This window comes from Aptenodytes forsteri, unplaced genomic scaffold, assembly GCF_000699145.1.
Source record: "Aptenodytes forsteri isolate BGI_AS27 unplaced genomic scaffold, ASM69914v1 Scaffold11, whole genome shotgun sequence".
Classification (NCBI taxonomy): Eukaryota; Metazoa; Chordata; class Aves; order Sphenisciformes; family Spheniscidae; genus Aptenodytes; species Aptenodytes forsteri.
In genome coordinates, this window is record NW_008794155.1 from 3,626,683 (window position 1) to 3,650,023 (window position 23,341).

The window sequence follows — 23,341 nt, forward strand, 5'->3', positions numbered from 1 at the left end:
AAAATGTGTGAAAGAAGATAGGCTTTTTTTTTCCCCAGAAGATATCCAGGGTCATCCAGGTGTTAGAATGTTGGTACAGGAAACAGATTATTATTTTTTCAGAATCAAGAGAATAAGAATAGGTGTTTACCTGGCCTTCATGTATAAATGTCAGTTAACTCCCCTTTCAGAGGGCTTAATGGATACTTACTGTATTTGTGCAGACAATATTACAGTTGCTTTTACTGAGTATAAAATGTTTATACTTTCAACTGTTTACAAAGTGAACTCATTTTTTCAAAGTAAACACTATTGCCTTCAGCTTTCACTGACATTCAGATAAAGGATCATTGATTATTATGTTTTATGACAATTATTTAATATTTTTAGATTTAATAATGTGTTAATATAATAATTTGTGCAGTCTGCTTACAGAAAACAGCATTGAACAAAAAACAAGAAAATGTCTGAACAAGTATAGATGCTTCCATAAAAAAAACATTTTCTATTTAAAGTCTCATTTTCTATTTAAAGTCTATAAATAACCAAGTTTCTTCCAATTCTTCAGACTTTTGATCAAGAAAATGTTGATTGTGATTCACTTAGGGAGGCCCACATGGGGTTCAGCTTGCAACATGAAGCTGTTGATGAAAGATGTTGTCTGTATGACAACAATTGCAATAATGCAATCCTGTGGTTAAAAGAGAAAGTCTTGGCTAATAGACATGCAGATAATTAAGAGGGACATAAGGCATCTAGTGGACATTTTAGTAATTATAGTCTTGATTTTTTGGAAGGAACATTACATATAAAGAAGCAGTTAGCTATACAGAAGAATTTTTTAGCATTGGACTTTATGAATCTATTACTAAAATAGCTTCTTTAAGGATTAAACAACATAAAGATGTCATCTGTCTTTTCTTAATTCATCACGCATCCTAATTTAGTTTCTAGTCCTTTGTAATATTAATTACAGATAGAAATATTGTTGTCTTTAATGGAAATTGTGATAGCTTTGGCATGCTTTTCTGCTACTTGTTCACTTTTTTTGGTTGGTTTGGGGATTTTTGTTACCCAGGGGAATTTTATCAAAACATCACCTAGATGACTTAGTGCTGCTGCTGCGGAGAACGCTTTCCTGTAGTTACCAGCATTTAATTAAAGCATCTTGTTTCTTGTTGTAACTTGAACTGAAATTACCATTTCACTAACATTCTTGGCATTACCTGTTGGGATCAAAGCAGTACCTTCTAGGTTTCTGTAGTTTACATTTGATGCACTTCAGATTTTTTGAGCACTAGATCTTGCTGAGCAGGGTTCAAACAGAACTCAAAACACAAGCTTTTACTTCCATACCAGATTAGATATGTAGTCTGAATGAGCAAAAGCATATTTTCTAATTATCACATGAAAGTTTAGAGTAGATGATGAACATTTGTAAATACAAAGATGGTCATATGCAATAGAAAACTTGGTAATGCTTTTGTGTGCCCAGGCAATTATACGCATATTTGGATACAGGGATCTACATAGGTAGGAACTGACTTGAAATACATCTTAAACTTATGGCAAATTTAATGACTAAAGGATGTTACGGTTTTGAAGTGTGACCAAGAAACAAGAAACCAGACCAAGAAACATACTGTTTTAATTGCCTCTCCAGTTTAGAGAGAGAGGGAGGAAAAAAGCACATTTAATCACAAGTTCAAAGTTTTAAAGTTCCGTTATGCAAGTTTGCAAAGCAATATTGCAGTTACAGTGATGTAAAAGTCAGTTTCTTCCTGTATTTTTAAACTGATACCATTTTGCATGTCTTGAATTCCGTGCATGTTCTGATCAAAGCTCTGCAATGACTTCACTAACACCAGTTCTCAGTCATGGGATCAGTAATCTGATTATGAATCCATCATACAACACATTTACATTTAACTATTATTTTCTTTTTCACAGTGCAGAGAATTTGCTTCAATAAGTTTAAAACTTTTTTTTTATTTGCAATTATTAGTGAGAGGGCTTTTATTCAGCAGATTAGAAACATATATTTTCAATGAAGACACTGCTATTTGTGTCATTAGAAGTGTTTTCTGGGCATTTGCCAAAATGTTGACGTGAAAAAGGAAGTGGGAAAAATAGAGGAGAACTGCTTAGGGAAAAAAGAGTTAGCACAAGAGTAAAACTTTTATTCTTTTAAACATTCACTTATTTGAAAAGCAAAGGGAATTTAGAGTTTTGCCTAATACTATTTTAGCATGATATATTCTCTGTGCGTTTCTTATCATCATGTTCTCTTGCATCCAAAGCATTGTATTGCTGCCTCAGTCTTTTTAAGGAGTTTTAAATAGAATCATTTTGTAAGAGGGTGTACTTCTAAGCACTTAGTGTCATTTCTCTTTGTCTTTCTTGAATTTGTTGCTTCTGCTTAAATAGTGGAGATGAAAGGAGGCTCCCCCTTAACTAAATGAATTCTGATTTAAAGCCTACTGTCGACCTCTGCTTTGTACAAATTTAGTCATTTGTTCATTATACTGATTTGAGCAACTGTAGCTCTTTTAAAGTGTAAATGCACCAGAAAAACATACTATTCACAAATTTTATGCAGTATGTGGAATTACCTAATGGTTAAGCAAGTCAAGCATATGAAATACCATGGTCTGTGTAACTTTTAGAGCAGCTGCCAATGAAATTCTATCACCTGAAAGTATTACCATCAAAGAAATAGTGTAATCAACTAAAATGCTCAAATTTGGCTTTTTTTTTAGTTACTTGTCATTTCCTTACAGTGATGCTGTTAGGTTTTGAGGGTTGTGAGAGTTTTGATGCTTCAATTTTCCACTGTTACTTTAATATCATCAGATTTTTCAAAACTTTGATCATTTTTATTCAAAAATTCTGTTGGATAACTTAAATTTGAACTCGGCTTTATAACATTAAAAAGTTTGACCTAGGTTAGACAAAAGGTCCATCTAGCTTTTCTTAGGGCTTATATGGATGCTTCAGGAATAGTAGAAAGCAGGGCGAGCAAGCAGTCATAGTTGTCAACACTTGGTGACTTGTATCTCAGCTGCTTCTGGGTCACACCACTTGGGCTTTATCAGAGAAGAAAGCTAAGTTTCCCTCATCAACTAAAAAAATAAACTTAATTGTTTAGCCGGGTAAATCCTACTTTAAAAATGTGAGAGAATGACTAATTCCAAACATAGATATTTCTAAAGAGAAACTTTTCAATCCTAGTAAGTTTCTCATGTGGTTTTACTGTAGCTGTACGAAAAGGCTGTAGGGCTAGAATACCTAGATTTTGTTCACAGCTCTTAGACTGACTTACTCCAGGTGGTGCTAGGTAAACTGATCCAGATGCAAGTGATTAGGACTATAGTTACCATCAGCAGTAGCTTGTACCTGCTTGTACTCTGTCCTTACCTTCTTTAACTGGGGGTTACTGCCTCTCAGTAACACCTCCTGTGCATATGAATATTTATCTCACCACCCTCCAACTTAGCTGTATGGGTTTTGCGGTTTGGGTTTTTTGGGGCATGGAGAGGGGTCTTACTGAAAAAAAAAGCCAACCTTGTAAACTTGAAGATTGTTAATTGCTCTTTGCTTTACTGAGATCAGTAGTGGCCAGCTTCTCCGATGACATCCTTGCTCACCTCTTATTACTTGTGGTCCTCCTACTTTCCTGCTTTCTAAGGGCTTATGTGGTCAAGTGATGTAAAGTGCTTTCCAGTCTTCTCAAGAAGGCCTGAGAAGTGAAAGATAAAGTTAATTGTAACAGTTATTTTTCACAAAAAGGAAAGAAATATTTTCTGATAGTTGGCCTTTTGTAAGCAGGCTAGCAAAGAGACAGAGTGAAAATGTATTTCCAGTGGGGGTGAGATTATCTGTAGAAAATTACTGGTTTAAAGTCCAGTACCTTAAATACCTAAATAAAAACTGCTCATACAAATTATTTTCTCACCGATGACTCTTGAGGCTTTTGTTATTGTTTGCTTATAGCACACATACTTTATATCATATTTTTTGGAAGACTTTCAAGATGTTATATGGTGTTTTAATGTACTATTAGTGACTGTTCATGGAGAGCAATTAAGATGTCCCCTGTCATAGAGAAATGACTTACAAGCATCTTGCATCTTTCAGTAACAAGTCATGTAGTTTAAACAAGCTCAATCAGTTTTGATTTTTCCCTCCAGATCTAGGACTTACTTTCAGTTTGTTGGTCTGCTGGTTAAGACACATCTTTCAGATAATTGCATCAGCTGACACATACAGGAGTGTATGTGGCCTAGAAAAAGAACTATGCAACTTGTCAGTTTATGTATACACACACAAAGAATGAGCAAGCACTAAGCTTAATCATAATTCTTTCCCTCCCAAGTCTTCCATCCCAGTTTGAATTTATTGCGGCTGGGAATATTTTAGCAAAGTCCTTCATTACTCAGTTATTATATATATAATAAGTAACTTTACCTAAATCCTTAACTCTGTTTTGTTGTTCCAGCAGTCCATACAGTACATGAACATCCTAGTGCTCAGTACTGAGTCTGGTGCAGTGTGCAATGAAATTTAGTAAGCCTCCTATCGTATCTTTATTGACAGCATCAACAAAGAGAGCATTGTGGATGTAGAAGGCGTTGTGAGGAAGGCACATCAGAAAATCGGAGGTTGTACTCAGCAAGATGTTGAGCTTCACATTCAAAGGGTAAATTTTTGAGCAAATGGAGCACTGGCTAATTGTTTGAGAGATTTTCTGTCTAGGCTGTCTGTCTAGCTACATATATAAACTTTGTCAGTAAGCAGTCCCATACCAGAGAAATAAACTGCTTTAAACTACAAATTTCAGTGTATCATATGTAAACATGAAACATTTGTGTTTTTAAGAGATTTAATTTTTAGAATTTCCTATTTTTATCTGCCATTTGAATTACAGTACCAAGTAAAATAAAGCATCTCACTAGAATAATTTGGCTCGGAATGCTTGTAGTTCTAGTTTTTGATTCTTAACTGCAGCAGACACTGTAACAAGAAGTCTGCTTCTTTTTAAGTGCAAGTCAGAAGTTTCTTCTTTATGAGAAAGTTACAATCTTCCCCTTAGTACAATGGAATGGAATACATAGCTCTCAGCAAAAGTAAAGCACTGGCTTAACAGTATGGAAGCTCTTGAAATCTAAAATTCCTGTAGCTTGTGCTGTAGGGCTGGAGGAAGTGCAACTTTATAATTTGTTTAAATAGAAAGCGTTTTTAAACCTTTATGTAATATCCTTTCCTTCTAAAGGTTTTCAACCAAACTGTATGCCTACAATACAGCTGAAACACAGTCACCTCAAGAGTAGAGTACAATGGCTATTATAGCAGTAGGGTAAATTTTAGCTAACAGCATTGGGGAAAATCTGCAGATTTTGAAGAAACATGTTTTAGTATCTGTGCAGATTATCATATGCTTGATTTTTCTGAAAATATAAAATCCACTGTACCTACGACTAGGCTGTAAGGCAAGGCAAGGTGTTTTTCATTCTCTGATTGTATTTTAGGTATCTCATAAATTTTCAGTCTGAAATGGCTCTTTCAGATACAATCAGATGATAAGTAAAATAATACATTAACAACGAGAACAACAGCATGATCTTGCTGGAATCAGAACCTAAAACTCTGTGAAATCTAGTAGTTTCAGACCTGGCATTCATGCCAATAGGCTTGTCGCTCAGGCAGTGTGTACTTGCTCAACTCAATGCTTCCCAGAAGAAAAAAAGATATTTTTAATCTTTGAAAAGGAAAATAAGAACTAAGCACTTCCAGTATTGTCATGAGAATGCACCCATGTACCTCAAGTATTTGAATAAAATCACAGTCTTACAGCTAACAGCCTATGCAAACACTGTTTCAAGTCTATGCCAGAAATATCCTTTTGTAAATCACACCTCCTTTTGAGCTGAGTCTCATGCTATTTCTGTTCCTGTCTCAATTTCAGATCTATGTGATCAGTTTAGCTGAACCCCGACTGCCCTTACAGCTGGATGATGCTGTTCGGCCAGAAGTGGAAGGAGAGGAGGTGAAAACTTTTCATCCTTGAATACTTTTTATTGTCTTTGTAATTGAACAAAAGCATGAAAGCCAGGCAACTTCCTTAATGTGACTTTGGGGTTTGTTAGGCTTGCATTTTACTTCGTTTATGTTATCCAGAACGGTGTTAGAAATCTCTGTAGCTTTGATGTCTGCTGAACTGCAGTAGAAGGTCAAAACCAGAGGGTTTGCAGTCTTGTGTGTGTGTCTTCTGGATCCTCATAGTTGGATTCTGCCTGTGACCTCTGGGAGAAGTTACACCTTAAGCTTTGCTATGCTGCCAATTTGCTGTATGTTCTTTCTAGAGTGATCTAGAAATTCTAGAGCCCTTGACTTTTAGCCAAAGGATGTTTTTCTCCATTGATTTTGTTTTGTTGGGGTTGGGGGTTTTTTTGGAGGTGTATGTATTCATTATGTATTTCTGCACAACTGTTTAGGATGGAAGAGCTACTGTAAACCAAGATACAAGACTGGACAACAGAGTCATTGATCTGAGGGTAAGGAACGTGCTGTGTTGCATGCTTGCCTGCAGGTGTTTATTCTTCGCATTACTAATCCATGAAGCAATAAAAGTTGTGGATTTGATGGGAGTGTATTGTTGGCCAGAGGAAAAATAAACAACATATTTTTCTACTTGTGAGTGGCATTGTGAAAACACAGGGGTTTTTAATCCTAAATGTTCACCTTTCCTGACATTAATCAAAGAACATGTATTAGTAGTTTAAAGGTGAACATTTAGGATTTGGCATGTGGCCATGTACATCTGGGCTTTTTTATTTACAAAAGTCAAAGGTGACTGAGTAGGGACAATTTAGAGACAACATTTCTTCTCCAATGTAGCCTTTGATACACAAAAACTGTAGTAAGAGCTCAGTTTTGAAGTACAAGATGAAAGTTTTGAATTTAACATGTAATTGAGGTGCTGTAATGCATCTCTCACAAGTGAAATTGTACCAGGCCATGGTCCCAATGTCATTCGCTTTGTTTCTTCCACAGTATTCATATCTTTTTCTTTTTTTTTCTGAAACACCTTTCTTCATCCAGGTCATAGAGACTCAGCCTTCTGTAAATTCATACATCTCCCAAATATTTATTCTTTCTGATCAGAAGCAAAAAACTATCAAATTTTAATGAAACAGCAACTAACACTAAGTGTGTAAGTAACTAGTAGTACTGACATGACGCTTTCTGGTCTTTTCCCATATTTGGCTCTCCACAATAAATAATTAATTAACTTTTCATTGAATGAAGAGTATGCTTAGCTCATTTTTATGATGTATCTAGTACTGCCTTCAGAGTTCTGATAATGGCAGTTTCTCAGTAAATCAGTCTATGGACCTGGGAAATAAAACAAAAAAGTCAGTTGTTTATTGGAAAATTTGGAAGAGTTCTGGTACTGAGATGCTTAAAGCATTTGAACGTCCAATCTCCTTATTTCAGCAACTAAAACTACTTGTGCAAATTGTTTTACTTGGACCAAAGTTAATTGCTTTTCACTTGACCTTTTGTATAACACTGAGCAACTTCAATTTGTGATTACTTTTCAGGATACTCAGTATCTCATCATATTGGTCTCTTCATCTGTGTCTTAAATTAAGCCTTTGATTAAAAGAATTCTATACTAATGGTTGAAAGTGAGAATCATTTAAAGGATCATTGGCTTATGGAATGTTAAGGCAGTGTACTAAATTGAAGGGAGAACTCTGGGATGCTCAAAGTGCAAGTTTTACTTGAAATTCTGGTGATGAAGAAAAATACTCAGCAGCACTCCAGAGAATCTTAAGAAAATCCATTAAATTAATGAAATACCTGTATAATAAACTGGGAAGAGCCATGAACCCCCAAAAGAACAGAGAAACAATACAGAGGAAATAACGGTTAAAAAGACTAGCTGAAAATAATGGCATGAAAGTATCCTTGGCTGTAATTCGGATGAGGGCATCTGCAGAGCAAAACCTAAGAAGGTTTTTTTTTTTTTATAGTAACGGAAAAAGAAGGAAGACTGTAATGCCACAATAAACACAAGAGATGGAACAGAAAGGGGTGGGCTAAAATTCTTCCATCCCTGTACACATTCAGTAGTCCAGCAGGACTCTCCTGATACTTCTTACATATTTCTGCCAGTATAGTAATGGAACATTAGTTGTCAGTATTCTGCCTGGAGGGTACAGCTGGTGAGCTAAGTGGATGCTGCTATAACCTTTTCTAATTTATATGTCTCAACCGTTGCCAGTACACCATTTATTCAGCAATGTTTGGCACCTTGTTTTGAGGGCTGAACGTTTACTCTGCCTTCTACAGAAGCTATTTTTCTCCTTAGCTCCAACAGCTGCCGCAGTGTGGTGCTAAACAGCTGTTTCACGCTAAACAGGAATTCAGGTTAACTTTTTACGAAATTGATGGAAGGATGAAATGTCACATCTCAGTGCTTCAGTGCCTTATGTCTCGTCCTCTGCATGCACCCGTGGCTGGATGTCACCTGGCCACAGCTTTTCCTTGATTAGGCTTAGGTATCTATCTTGCCTTCTATCCTATGTACAGGAAAAGTTTCTGTCTCTCACTGTGTCACATTTCTGTGTGTCTCTTCTGTTGCACATTTCATTATTTGTTTCAGAACAAAAGCAGATTATTTTGGAACAGTAGGCTCATGCCTCTTCATAAGTTTGCTTTGTTTGTTCTGCAGGAGCTTTGTTTGTGCAAAAGAAGATCCTAAATAATTATGTGTTACTTTGACCTGTTTTTTTAAAGGGAGCGCTGAATAAACAGAAAAGGTATTTAATGGAGAAAGGGGAAATCCCAGTGAAAATACATGCACTTATGTATATGCGTACATCCTAAGCACTGTATGCAGTGGAATCACAAGAGCAGGGACACGAAGGCAGTTTGTCCTTCAAAATAACTAAAAAAAACCCCCAAAACACCAAAAAGTAATAATTGATTTTCAGTTATTTGGTTACATAGACTGGAGCTGTAGTACAAATGGGACTTCAGAGAGCCCCTAGTGTTTCAAATGCACTGCATAAGTAGGCATGTTCTAAGGAGGATTAGAAGACGTGATGTGTTAAAAGCTGAGAGAGATACCTGAAACCATTGTTAGCCACTGCTCTCCCATACCTCTTCTTTCTAGGAAAACCAAATCATGAGCAGCAGGGAAGAAATGTTAACAGAATAGTTCTAACAGAGATGCTGTAATGTCTTGTTCCTACAAGTGTGGGAGGAAGTCCAACCACAGATAGATGTACGATCTAATTCTGGTTTCCTCAGTGCCCCAGTTTTTTAAGGAAGAAGGAGGTCATCAAACATTGAAGAGAGAGATACTACTTTTTGGAGAAAGATTTAACAAACTAAATGCATAGATCTTGGCTAGACTCAGACTAAAAAAAGTCCTTAGTATGGAATTAAAATTATTTTTGTCCATTTAAATACAGTCTTTAAAGTAGTTAAGTAGTTTAACTAATCTTAAGTAGTGATTAACCAATGAGTTCATTGGATAGGGCGAAATTATCATAAAGTGGAGCTGTGAAACTCAGTTATTGCATGAATGAAAGAGACTGGATTTCCAAAAATGGCATCACTCCATCCAGCTATGATGTATACCAAGGAGAGTTTGATTACGATGCAATAGAAGGAGTGTGATTAATAATAATAAGGAAATTACATTAGTGGAGCTGTTATACGCAAAGTATTCTACAAAGATTGCAAGACTTCTATTCTTGTGTACATGTGAAAATAGACTGAGTAGTGCACTGTATTTTTAACAATCTTGCCTTTTGGTTGCTGACAAAAGATCTTCCAGAGGTGTCTGGTAGTTTTTTTGAGGTTAGGGATGGGAAGTAAATGCCAAGATCCCAAACTATTGCTGTAGTTGTTACTCTGATGTTTGGAGGGAAAATGGTGATTATTTAGGGTGGAGGGGTTTTAAAAATCCTTTCCAAGGAATGATGACAGAGGAAGAATGAATCTGTTCCTGATGGGTTAACTCATAAAATACAGGTCACATACTTGTGGAGTAGAAAAATTGGGGGTATAGAGACAAGAGAGCTGGTAAGAAGAAAGAAGAGTCCTTGTATAGACCAGATTTTCTTTCACATAACCACAGGTGACCATGAGGAAACCGCTGTTGACCTAAGTATCTATTTTTCATGACAGCTTAATGAAAGTCAAAACAGTTGATTCTAGAGATGTTTGATTTACCGTTCCTTTATCAGAACAATTAAAAAAGGCAAATCGGAGCACTGATTGTGTTTTTATATCTTTATTTTTCTGCTGTTCTTAAGTTTAACTGAAGTATTCAGTGATGTGTAGACTTTCCACATCTGTAAAAACACCTACAGAAACCATATTTCATGAAGATCTGTGGTAGATGAAAAACAATGAAGAAAAGACAACAAGTGAAACACTGATTTTTGGGTTTTGCTTCTTAGTATGTCTTCCTCTGAAGAAAAAATCAATTCAGGTTCATCAAGTTTTAACAATGGACCTGACTGATGTCCTTGCTCTGGCTTATTTTTGATGTCCAGCAGGGTTTTTATCTTGACAGTATCTGTCCAAATTCGACTTGAATTATATGCATTTTGCAGTCCTGATGCTATAATTGTGTCTGCTAATGCACAGCTCATTGAGACCAAAGCATAGGTTTTTTTAGGGTCAATATTATCCTGTTTAAACTACTCAGGGTAGAGCATAAACATTAAACTGTATCTCTAGTAGTTTATGAATGTCGGACTATGTTATATGACAATCCAACTGTACACTGATGCAGTTTTTTTTCAAAATACTTGATTACTTCAAGCTTGATTTCATTGTGTTGAATTCAATTTACTCATTGCAAAAGCTGTGTTTTTCCTGACTGAATTCAAGCTGTAATGAACAAGCGACATAGTGGTGAAGACATAACACAGTCCCAGTCATTTAGACAACAAACTTCCTATCTTCTTCTTGTACTATAAGTAATACTGAAATTTGAATAAAAGTTGTCTTCAATCACTTTGGGGTTAAAAAACTGTTATTTAACGTAAATCCTATTTCCTAGCAAAAACTTCATTGCTCATATATATAGTAGAGTAATTGCAAACTTATTTACATTATTTAAAATAATGTATATTACTTAAAAGAATATAGATTACATTATTTTCCCTTTTTATTTAGCCTACTTTATGTATTTAGTGACTGTTCATGGTGGAAGATAGGTAGTTACAGCAGGCGAACAGAAGAGCAAAACTGAGGTGAGAGTGGAACAAATTCTACAGCTGACATGAGAGTAAAAAGAAAAGTTCACAACTTTGCACGTCTGTGCCTCATTCACACCTCTTTGAGATATGGTCACATAAGGTGTTAACTGCCCTCAATTCTGTTGAAACACATTTGTTGGTCTCTGGCAACTTACATGGCTATGATTATTCTAACACTGCAGCTTGTGCTGAATAAAACGTGGTAATTGTTTTCATAATCTTCTTTATAGTGTTAAAATATGCTCTGTTCTATTATTAATATTTTCCTTTGTGGCATTTAAATAATAAACACACAGGTGAAATTAGAGTGCGGTTATGACTGAAACTCATATTTCAGCATTGTTAGCTAAACATTTTTTCTGCTGTCTGTAACAAAGGTGATTATTAAAAATAATGAGTTTTCCTGTAAAATCAACTCTGCAGACCAAGTTAAAACATTAACACTGTTAACTGCAACAGTATTTAAGTGGCATGAGCTTGTTTCTGATTCTGCTTAACTCTTGAAGGAATATTTACTGTCTTTGCCATAGTCTCAGATAAGTTTGTCAATACGTATGTGGAAGGGTTCATATTAGAGTAAACACTACAGGAAAAGTATGCCATGACAAAATCTTTTTTAAGGCAAAGGTAAAAATCAATTCCTTTTGACAGCTGTCTCTGTCTTTAGTTTGCTGTGTTGTACCTAAGTGTGGTAGCTCAAATGGTAACTGTGTTACCTACCATTGTACCAAACATGGTAATATACATACCAGCATCTCGGTTAAAGACAGGAGAACAGCTTGTATTATTTTCTTCAGATAAATTCACTCTCTTTTTCTCCTAAACATTATACCAGTGCAAAGGATGTAATTAAATCTGAAAAGTTTTGCTCCATGTGTAGATACAGAATCATCTTCAAAATCTTTGGAAAGTTGTAGTGGCACATAAAACTTTTGAGGTCATCCATTTGACTCCACTGCATGTTGACAGTTGCAGTTGTTTAGGAGCTTATCTCAAACGTCTTGTTGGCCTGTTTAATTCTTACAAGGAGACTGCAGTATCACAAATTCTCCACAGTTATCCTTGTGGCAGTCTCTGAATGAATGGGCACTGAAACTCAGCCACCTTTGGTAGAAAGAGGAGTGGTCTTGTCAGATCTAATTTGAGGTACAGAGAATTGCTGCTTGTTCTTTCCTTGGTCTGTAGTTAAATAAAAGCTTCAGTGTCCAGATCTGTGAATTTGCTTGCTTTCATAAATACTATTTCTTAAGTATAATTTATCATTATAGACGGGATTAGGAAGACGGAGTCTTCACTCTGCATCCTCACTAAAGCCAGGAGGAGTTACTACCTGATGAACTACTGTTAGTGGAGAACTGTGTTAGTTATTGACTGGCTGGGGTTTTTTGCACACTGGAGAACTGTTTAGTTATTGACTGGCTGTGTTTCTGTGCACACTTTTAGGCGTCAGACCAAGTAGTTCCTTTCAGATTGGGTTTAGCAACCATTTTTTTTTCCTAGGACTATATGACTTAGGACTGCATTCTTACCTGCTCTGGCATTAGCAACCATTTTTCTTTTTCCTAGGACTGTATGACTTAGGACTGCATCCTTACCTGCTCTGGCATGAAACTGGTGTTGGTTCATCAGAAGGGTAGAGAGGCATTGTTACTATCCCACTTTAAATAAATGTTACCCATTTTGTCTCTTAGGATTTTTAGAAATTTGTCTAGTTTATCAAAAACTGTATTGGTAAACCCAAATGTGACTGTTTAAGTTGTCATCTCTTGGAAAATGTCTTTCAGCTTCTAAGTAGGAGATGGTTAGGAAAAAAGAAGAGAAACTATCCCTTTGAATCATCCTGGTGCTTTGATGTAACACTGCCAAATTATGCCCAGAACTCAGGCTAAATCTTAACGTATGTCTGATTCTGGGAGACCAGTGTAAAAAAAGGTGAAAAAGTTTGAGGGTACTTTTGTAACTGTTTCTCAAAACCTCATTTCCTTCATTTTGAAAGTAGTGGGAGTAGCAGCTGTGGTTAATGCTATCAGACAGTGAGAGCTGCTCGCTATTATTTACTAGTCTCAACCACTTACAGTCCTGAGATATTTTATCGGTCAGCTAAAATTGCAAAAAACTCCAAATTACTACAGATCTGCAGTATTATTACAGTTTTCTCTTTTGGTTTTTCAGTGAAGTGATATCTTTATCTTGCAGACATGATAGATGGAGCTTTATTTCAACCTATCTACTGACTGACTGTCTAAATTTGGGTGCTTATATAATTTGTTTTGGTTGGGGGTTTTTTGTTTTGTGGTTTGGTAGGAGTCATGTGAAAAAGCCCACAAGGCTCTTCTTACCCTAACTGAAAAGTTGGGTACCGTTCAGAAAGGAGAAGTAAACAGTGCTATGACGCAGATTGTCGTAAAGAACTGTTCTCTTCGTTGTTTGCAAGAATTCGTTAGATTTTATATATGCTTCTAGGTTGCTAACTGTCAGGTCTTAAACGCTGCAAGCACAAAATCAGATATGGGTTCAGTGTTGACATATTGCAGTGTTTTCAGCATTCACTAAGGGGTTTTTTTTTCTTCACACTAAAGCCCAAGAGTGTTACAAGAACATGTAGTGTAGGTATGTGCTACCCAGATAAGTAGCTTAACTGTGTCATGTACATAAACAAAAAGAAGATGGTCAGTTCAGCTAAATCTACTTTTGTTTTCAACTAAATGTACTTTTAGAATACATTTTGGAAAGACAGAAGAACTGCAGTTCATATGATCAGGTGTCACGTGGACTGTTTTAGGTGCTGGGAGTTTAGACCTTGGTTTGGGGATGTTTTTGTGGCAGTGTTGTATACGGTTAATATGCGGCTGTGTTTTTACATGAAAAATGTTGTATTTGGTAGCCTTTAATAAACACAAACATTTCTACCTTATGTAAGTTATTGAGGGCTTTGCTTTTATCATGCACTGTATATTACTGTAGCTGTTCTAGTTCAGTGTGCTGAAAGCTTTTTAATAGGTACAGTGTTTTTATTCAATTTCTTACTATAAAACCTTTATTTGCAGAAGCACATCTCATAAATCAGTGATTCTTTAAATGTAGAATTGACCATAGTGCCTCCTTTATAACTGAATATGCCATAAATTGAAATGAGAAGTTTCTCGTTTCCTTTGCTGTTTCTTTTTGTGTAATAAACAATTACCGATTTGCACTTTTCTCTGTTTAGGCAAATACAATAATCAGGTGTTCCTAAGAGAAGATATTCATCCTTCCAGCTGTCCAGAAAAAGTAACAGAGTCAGGAAAAACTGACTTAGGATTCATTATTTTATCTTCTTCTTATAGACCTCCACTAGTCAGGCAATCTTCTGCCTTCAGTCTGGTATTTGTCAGCTTTTCCGAGAAACTCTTATTCGCAAGGGATTTGTGGAAATTCAGACTCCCAAAATAATTTCAGGTACTGTATATGTGATCCAGCAGCTACAGGTCTGCTTCTTTTGCAGTTGCTCAGTGTACCTATCTGCCAAAAATTGAGTAAGTTTTTATTTTAAAAAGATAAAGTTCTATTTCTAATTTAGATGCAACATAGCAAACTTCGTCTAGCAGGTATCAAAGTTGTTCTTTACTTTTCTCCTGACTTTGGATGTTAAAAGAATGACAAGACAAATATTATATATACCTGATTTATGTACTCTGCAGTGCATGTAAAGTTTTAATTTGGTTAAATACAGATGTCTGATCATATGCATTGTTCTTCAAATCAGTGTTCTCAGTGTTGAGCACTGCCAGTTCCATTCCCAGTATCAAAAAACCCCCACCACTCTGATTTTCATTAAAAACAGCTTCTATCATAAAGAAGTTAACCCACCACTTTGATTTAGATTAAAAACAGCTTCTATCATAAAGAAGTTGCAACAAACATATCATGGTATAAAAGACGATGCCGTTATATACAATATGTCACTTCTTTAGCAATGAGCATATGGCTGAATAGAAGGTGGTAGATCATTTTTCTGAAAGTGTGGCGTAACAGCTTCAGCCCGACTAAAAGTCTGGAAATGTAGATTTTACTTCTAGTTCTGTTGTTGATCTGCTGTATTGTTTTCAAAAGTCAAATTACTTGATTTGCTGATGGATGATTTTCTTCCATCTTATTGGTGTTCTTTGAGGTTTTGTTGATGTCACTAAGACATCAACATGGAAAATGTAGGGCAGAATATTTGTATTATTCTCATTGTATGTGCATTCATTATATGCATACATTTTGCCTACTGAATTTTATACTTCTGTATTTGTATTTTTGAGGACAGCTTTTGACTGAGATAAAAAAGGGCTTTTTAACAAAATACATGTAAGCAACTGTTCTTTCAACATGGAAAGTATTGTTGAACTGTAAGGTTAGATAACTTTTTTCCTACAGAGACAGTTGAAATGGCATGAAGTACTAAAGACTCCCAAGTAGTTTATTTATGCGGGACCTTTGAGGAAGTGTGCTATTCTTACTGTGCAGTGTACCATTGAAAGCAAGCAAGCAAGCATCCTATTGTTTGAATGAGATCATATTTTGTAAAAATAACTAAGTTAAGTTGATGCAATCCTTACTAAACTTCAAATTTAAATATCATAGCTGTTCTAAGATTTGAGATTTTAAAAGTTACCTGTATTCAAACATAACTGTAAATATTCACTGAAACCGTTTCAGTGGGAGTAGTGGTAATGCAAGAAAAGAAACATTAATCTCAGTGGAATGGTTAGTAGTAATAATAATTAGTACTTTACCTAGAGTTATCTTAACAGTAGAACTTTCAAAGATTATTAACTAATCTTTCACTCTGGCATGCTTTTGTTAGTAATCTTTGAAAGTTCTACTGTTAATAATCTTTCACTCTGGCATGCTTTTGTTAGCAAGTTAGGCAACTGTAACTCTCATACCACACACTGGGAAATGGAAAGATAAAGTGACTCAGCTGATGGTTTTGGTAGGCAGTTTGCAGTAAGGGATTCAAATGCATGTGTTCTTGGTTCCTATTCTCTCGAGGTAACCTTCTATGAAAACTGCCTCAAACTGAGAAGAAGCTTTATACCTTCGGCAGTATGTCCTCTGATAAATCTAGCTTTGGCTCTGAGAGATATTTATGCCTTCAGTTAGAGAGGATGGTCCTGGCAAAACAGGATATGCGCTTTCATCTCGGCCTCTGCAAGTTAACCCCTGGAAGCCTACGTCACTGATAAAGATTGGTTTCCACAGAAATGTTGGGCTGCGAGTAGTTGTGGTGGTACAAGCATGCATTCTCTGCTGTTCTTACCGTAAGGTGAAGGATAGCTGGGAATAGTAACATTTTAAACTACCCCAACTAAATTTTCAGATTTGCAAGACAATGTGTGACAGTCCTGAGCTGCAAAACTTCCCTTAGCATTAATGGATGCAAATATATCTTTTTCCTCTAATATGCTTTGAAGAAAAATCTTCTGATCTCTAAATGTAAGACCAATAGTCTATTATTCTACCTCTGATTTATTTTTTACATTTTGATTTTAATAATTACTGCAAGCATTTGCTTTTCAGCTGCCAGTGAAGGAGGAGCCAATGTGTTTACTGTATCATACTTCAAAAGCAGTGCCTACCTGGCTCAGTCCCCACAGCTGTACAAGCAGATGTGTATATGTGCTGACTTTGAAAAGGTTTTTTGTGTTGGGCCAGGTAAGAAAAGCATTGGTTTATCCAAAGTGTGAAGTGTGCAGTGATGGCTTTTAGGAGCTGTGGTACAAATAAGATAACACGCACACTGAAAGCTTTGAATGGTTTCACTTAATATAGTTTCACTCACCAAACACAAATTTCAGTTGGGGCAACTAATGAGAGTAAAGTTGATAGAGAAGTTGCTGGAACAAAACTAAAATGCTGAAATAAGGGTGGAGTACTCTTCTCCAAGTGCCTGCTGTTCTGCGAGGAGAAAGAGTCGAGTTGCATTGGAAATTGATAATATGATGAAGTTAGTAAAACATGGAACAACACTGTGATTGCCGAAGCCATAGTTTCCTATTAACCATGCCCAGTAGTTGCCTAGTTGCCTTTAGTTGCCCACTACTAAGCAAGTTAGGTTTTATGTACTTCAGATTGCATATTAACATATACTTATCCCTTGCTTTTGTATATGTACCAAACAACTTTATTTAGAAAATGCATACTTTTAACTGAGCTGTCAGTAAATAATAAAAAATTAATAATTTCCAGTCTCATGCTCGCTCTCTCTCTCAAAAGGTGATAGGGCATGGCCTCTTTAGGTGGTAATACAACATTTTTTTTCTAAGACCTCAAAGACAGGTTTAAAGATACGTAAGCTGGAAATGCTGGAAAACAAGTCAATAACAGCTTATAAAGTAAAAAAAGATGCAAATAATTCAGAAGATCTTAAATTTCTTGTTAATTACTAACAAATTAGTCATGGTTTATAGGAAGACATGTTTATATTAGACTCATATATCTGAAAAAAAAAAAAACACCCCAGAACACATACACGTGCAGAAGTCCATTTCCTCTGAAAAAGGCAGTTTTCAAATCTGAAAGTTCTTGTGTGCCTGAAAGCTTGTCTGTTTTTCCACTTCTGTCTGTTGGTCTAATGAGATACTGCCTCTCTACAAGTCTTGTCTGTCTTGTATCCTTTGAGCACCACAGCTACAATAATGCTGTCAATGTTGTTATAAAGGATGCTCTGAGGCAGCTAGTTTTCGTTTTGTTTTTTAGTGAGAATTGTCATGTCTAAAGACAGCATTGTCTGCCTGATCCAAATGCTGATGTGATTGATTGTCAGTGTTATTTTTCAAAATGGAATAATAATTTCAGGTCAGTTAGAATTTCTGTTGTTTAATTTTACAGTATTTAGAGCTGAGGACTCCAACACACACAGACACCTGACTGAGTTTGTTGGTCTGGATATTGAAATGGCTTTTAACTATCACTATCATGAAGTGGTAGATGAGATTGCAGATACCTTGGTGCAAATATTCAAGGGACTTCAGGAAAGGTAACGAGAGCATTTTCCATTTCATGAGCAACTTTGTTTGAGAACTCTTGCACTGGGGTATGAAATGGGTGAATGTTTTATCCTCAGCTTGTCAGATAATCATTAGTAATCTGATTTACAACAGAACTTCAAAACAAGCATTTTTGCTTTGCTCTTAACTATTTCTTTGTGCCTGACTTTTAAAGTTCACTCAAGTCGTAGGCCAGTAAACTGTCTATTTTTAGCCCTAGTTGCATCTCCTAGGGTATGCTAGCTGGCACTAAGAAAACTTGTTCTTTATTGTTGAATGGACTTCCTAACAGAAGTGATCCATCGTTAATTTAAAACGTCCTTCTTTTTGTGCCACTACAGGTAGACTGATGGTTCTATTTTGAAATTAATCTTAATATTTACTATCAAAGTTTTTCTGAATCAAATTTATTGTAACAGCCTGCATCTCTGCCATGAAAACAGCAAAGATTATTTTCCATTACTCACAGTCTAACTCATTAAAAAGCCAGGCCAGTGGTTTTCATTTGCTTACAAATTAGACTATCTTGCCAGCAGAAATGCAAATCTTTTCATCTGTCTAGAAGGAAATTTCTCTTTTATATTTGAAATAGGATATTACTTAAATCAAAGAAGAACCCAGTTAAATATTACAAATCAGAAGGGTGATTTCTCAATGTCTTTACTGTGAAAATTTGACCTAGTCAATTATTTCTTACAAAAGGAATAAAACAGAAGTAATAGTAAAATATTAACATGTATATCGTTGAAGTAGATGCATTAACCTACATGAAACATTTCATTAGGATTGTACAGAATTTCTCCAGAAGTGGCTTTAAAACAGTTTTTTATGTTGCAAGAGGGACCTCTTGTGGCAAAATTGTATTGCCATTGCAAAATCATTACTAGATGCAAGAAGAGTACATTTCTTGATTGTTTTGTATTTTGCTTCTGTTCTTGTTTCCTCGTATATAGATTCCAAACTGAAATTCGGACAGTGAACAAACAGTTCCCATGTGAGCCGTTTAAGTTTTTGGAGCCAACTCTGAGGCTGGAATACCGTGAAGCTGTGGCCATGCTTAGGGAGGCTGGTGTTGAGATGGGTGATGAAGAAGATCTGAGGTACTTTGGTGGTGCACAAATGTGTCAGTCTCTGGTGAAAGTGATAGTAAAGTGTCAGTTTTGTAGTGTGCAACTGACAGCCCTCAAGAAGGAACCACAAGCTTTTAGAGGAATAAACAGTACTCATATCCAGATCTCTTGACAAATGAATGGATATGAAAATAGTCCTTTCTTTTAACATAGACTATACTGTACAAACTCTGAAATCCAAAAGAAAATAACTTACAACATAAAGTGAGAGTGACTTGAACCATCTAAGGATAAGAAGCATTTGTTTTTCTAACAATTGCAGTCCTTCATGTGAATTGTCACATGCCTTTGAATAGGATTAAACAAAAAAAGATTCTTCTGTCTTAACGTCTTTCTTTTCAGTAACACCTACCCATTTCTTCTTTCCACCTCTCAGGAAAATGATTAAGCAATCATGATTGCATTCCTATTGATTTACTGAAAGATGGGTTTAATTAACTGATTATATATAAAATTTTTCTAAAGACACTTAATAAATTAAAATATTTCTGTTCTTTCCCATAATATATCCAGCATCATTAGGATAATGTGTGATTTTAGTTAAACGACCTGTGCATCAAAGAAGTTTCAATCATAAGAGTTTGATAGAGCAAAATAATTTCCTCAGCAACTGCTTATGGTGTTTGTCACTTATTGTGCCTAAGAAGAAATGGCTGCACAAGGTATATGCCAATAGGAAATAGAGTACACAATTCTTCAGTAATCAGAATATGGTGACTAGGAAGTAGTTACATTAAGAGCAAGAATATCTTTAGGTATCAGTTAATTTAAGGGATTTCTAGGACCAATACAAAATATTTAGGAACAGAAATAAATAGACTTTATTTCTGAAATTTCTGTCTGCACAATCCAAAGCATTCAGAAACAAGTACTAAATTTTCTAAAGGGCGGGGTGCAGCAGATCTGTAGCTTGAAATCTTTTTAGCTTTATGAAATATATAATCAGTACAAGTGTAAATCACTTAATTTTAATGGTGATAATTTTTTCAGCACACCTAATGAAAAGCTCCTGGGACGCCTGGTAAAGGAGAAGGTAACAATTATTTTAGAATAAATAAATTTGTCATTGAATCTGAAACCTGATGTCATGGAGTCATTGGGTTGGTATAAATGTGTACTTCATGTAAAACAACTTTTTACACACTGATTGAGAATACGGTATCTCAGAACATGCAGAAGTTGTGAAGAGTTTGTGATTAGCATAAGCATTTTTTAATTGTCTGACTGCATTCCTGTTTTGCTACTGCTTATTTAATCTACTGACAGTTTTGTCTTTAATAAGCTGTTTCAAATCATTTTCAATCTTTTATATTTATTTCTATCATCTGTTATACTGAGTACACCAAACAGGATAGTACATTCCAAAACCAGTTCTTACTCTAATTAAAAAAAGCCCAAACCAGATTCTAACTAAATCCATAGGAGAAGATGAGGTCTTTGGCAAAAAAATAAGTACCTGTTACTACAGCAAGACATTTTACTGCTAAACATTTGTAAGTTTACACTAGAAGTAGTATTGGAAAACTGAAAAATAATATACCACTTTTATTGATAACTTATTTTTTAAGATAATACTGTCAAATTTGTGGAAAGTTATTGGGAGATGGTTTTGTATTTTATTTCAAGGATTTACTGGTTGTGTCTTCCTCTTGTAATTTGTTCTTTACATCATTTTCTCTTGTATTAACTGTTTTAAATTACCTTCTTTCAGTATGACACAGACTTCTATATTCTTGACAAATATCCTCTTGCTGTGAGGCCTTTTTATACAATGCCAGACCCAGTAAACCCTGTAAGTAAAATTCTTTGTTGTTGTCAATGGGGTTTTTTGTAGTTTAAATTATTCCATGTCGGGATAACTTGACAAAAAATAAAGTATATTTGTATGATCTGCTGTTATAATTAAAATTCTGATAACGAACTTAGGTCAGTGCTACATGACTTGTAAAATGTTTACAGTTACTCTTCACTGGTGAAAACATACCAGAAAGAAACAAATATAGCTAAAATTGGGAGAGCTTTATGAAGAGATCTCCATGGTCGGAGCACTGCTGCCGTCACTGAAAAGAGGCAAAAACACTCTTCCAGGGCAACAGACACTTTAACAGAAAATATGCTTTTTTACATTGTTAGAAATTCTCCATTTTATTCCTAAATCCAGGGTAAATATCTTCAGAGCATCTTTTGCTGGGATAACTACATGCAAGGGTTTTTCAAAGGGTGTGTGGATGAACTTCAGTTTTTTAAATCAACTCCAGTCTAATGAGAGGAGCCAAAGGGCTGTAATTCCTGGGCAGAATCCAAATACGTTGCACTCTTACTGCACAACTTTGGATATCATAAGTGAAGTTACTGAGAGGTGCATATTTGCCACCTAAGGATGGAGCAACTGTAGGTAGGAAATAAACTCATCTTTGTTTTCCCAGAAAAACTCTAACTCTTACGATATGTTCATGAGAGGGGAAGAGATCTTGTCTGGAGCTCAGAGAATTCACGATCCTCAGCTGCTGACAGAAAGAGCCCAGCATCACGGCATCGGTAACAAGTCAAACAACATGAAGCTGTATTTAAAAGAACATAAATAATGATTTGATTTGTTTCGTTTAGACAAAGAATTTGGGGCAGAATTTGTTATATGGCAGTAGTGCTAAAATCACAGTACTGTTTCATTCTTAATGTTACTGCATCTAATTCTGTTTAACCATTTTAATCTAGAGTGATGTTATTAAGAAACTAGTTAGTTTCCCAGCAACACCTTGATGAAAAGGAATTGTTTCCAAGGACTTTAGAGAGAATGTAATGCAGGAAATACCTTCAACAGAATGAGGGTAGACAAACAAGTCTCATTCAGTTGTGCCTCTGTACTCTCACAAACTTTTTACAGAGTACTCTAGCAGAGTCTTGGTTGGCTGTCCTTTTTAAATCTTGAACTGAGAGCAAATAAGAAGTGTCTGTCGGTGAAATTTTAAAAAAAAAAGACTTAGCAGGGACAAGGCCAGCTAATAGTAGAAGGGTAAAAGAGTAAATTAGGTGGAGATCATGAGAGTAAAATGTACATTAAAATTATGCTTTCAGTGAATGGCAAAGTGAAGTGGCAGGTAGGCAGTAGTGAAAAAGGAGTAGCTCCCACTGTAGCAAGATGGAAAAATAGTTGCCAAATCTCCGCTTTTTCACTGCAGTTTATTCAAGAAATCACCATTTTCCATAAGTGACAATGAACAGTTGGGCCTAGCTCTTACTCAATTCTAGAATTCCTTCCCTGATTAAGTTATTAACAAAATTACAAAACAAAAGTGTTATAGTCATAATTTCTAGATAGTCCTGGATATTTTATATGTTTAATGAGTAAAACCCCACTGTTAGTTTGTAAGTTAAATTGGTAAATTTTTTGTTGTGTTTGCAGTCCTCTAGTCACTTGTATGTTTGGCTTGGGGTTCATTAAGCAGGTGAGAAACGTATCTTTTCCCTCTCTAGATTTGGAGAAAATAAAGGCTTATATCGATTCCTTTCGTTTTGGTGCACCTCCACACGCAGGTGGTGGAATAGGTAAGTATTTGTATCTTACTTTGTTCTGTGTTAGCCTGAGCTTAATTTAAACTGCTCAGTCTCAAGCAGGGTTCAATATAAAGTTCAGAATAGTAGCCTTGTTAGGTAAATGTATGACGCTGTTTATCCTGGAGAATTTAAGGACAGAAGCTAAAATGTAAGGATCATCATAAAATAAATAGGCAAAATATTAATGGCACAATCTGGCAAGTTTAAAAAGTAGGTGATCACAAGAAAAAAAGCCGATTTATTAGCCAGGCACATCACTTTCAAATTTGACCAATGAGGAAAATTTAAGGAAGCAAGAGAATACTGTATTACATGTGGATTTATCATAGCCTACTAATACCAGAAGCCACCGCTAATACCAGAGACTCTTAGT

The 23,341-nt window shown here is 35.6% G+C and overlaps 1 protein-coding gene across 1 annotated transcript in view; it reads left to right on the forward strand.

The window, feature by feature from the left end:
- Nucleotides 1–23,341, forward strand: part of DARS (aspartyl-tRNA synthetase) — a 40,914-nt gene that overhangs the window by 15,547 nt on the left and 2,026 nt on the right. Inside the window, exons 4-14 of the mRNA XM_009279736.1 lie at nt 4,576–4,678; nt 5,945–6,025; nt 6,474–6,533; nt 14,594–14,705; nt 16,815–16,949; nt 18,126–18,273; nt 19,237–19,383; nt 20,404–20,446; nt 21,125–21,205; nt 21,840–21,951; nt 22,888–22,959. Coding sequence (XP_009278011.1) covers nt 4,576–4,678; nt 5,945–6,025; nt 6,474–6,533; nt 14,594–14,705; nt 16,815–16,949; nt 18,126–18,273; nt 19,237–19,383; nt 20,404–20,446; nt 21,125–21,205; nt 21,840–21,951; nt 22,888–22,959 — 1,094 coding nt within the window. The remainder of the gene's footprint in view (nt 1–4,575; nt 4,679–5,944; nt 6,026–6,473; nt 6,534–14,593; nt 14,706–16,814; nt 16,950–18,125; nt 18,274–19,236; nt 19,384–20,403; nt 20,447–21,124; nt 21,206–21,839; nt 21,952–22,887; nt 22,960–23,341) is intronic.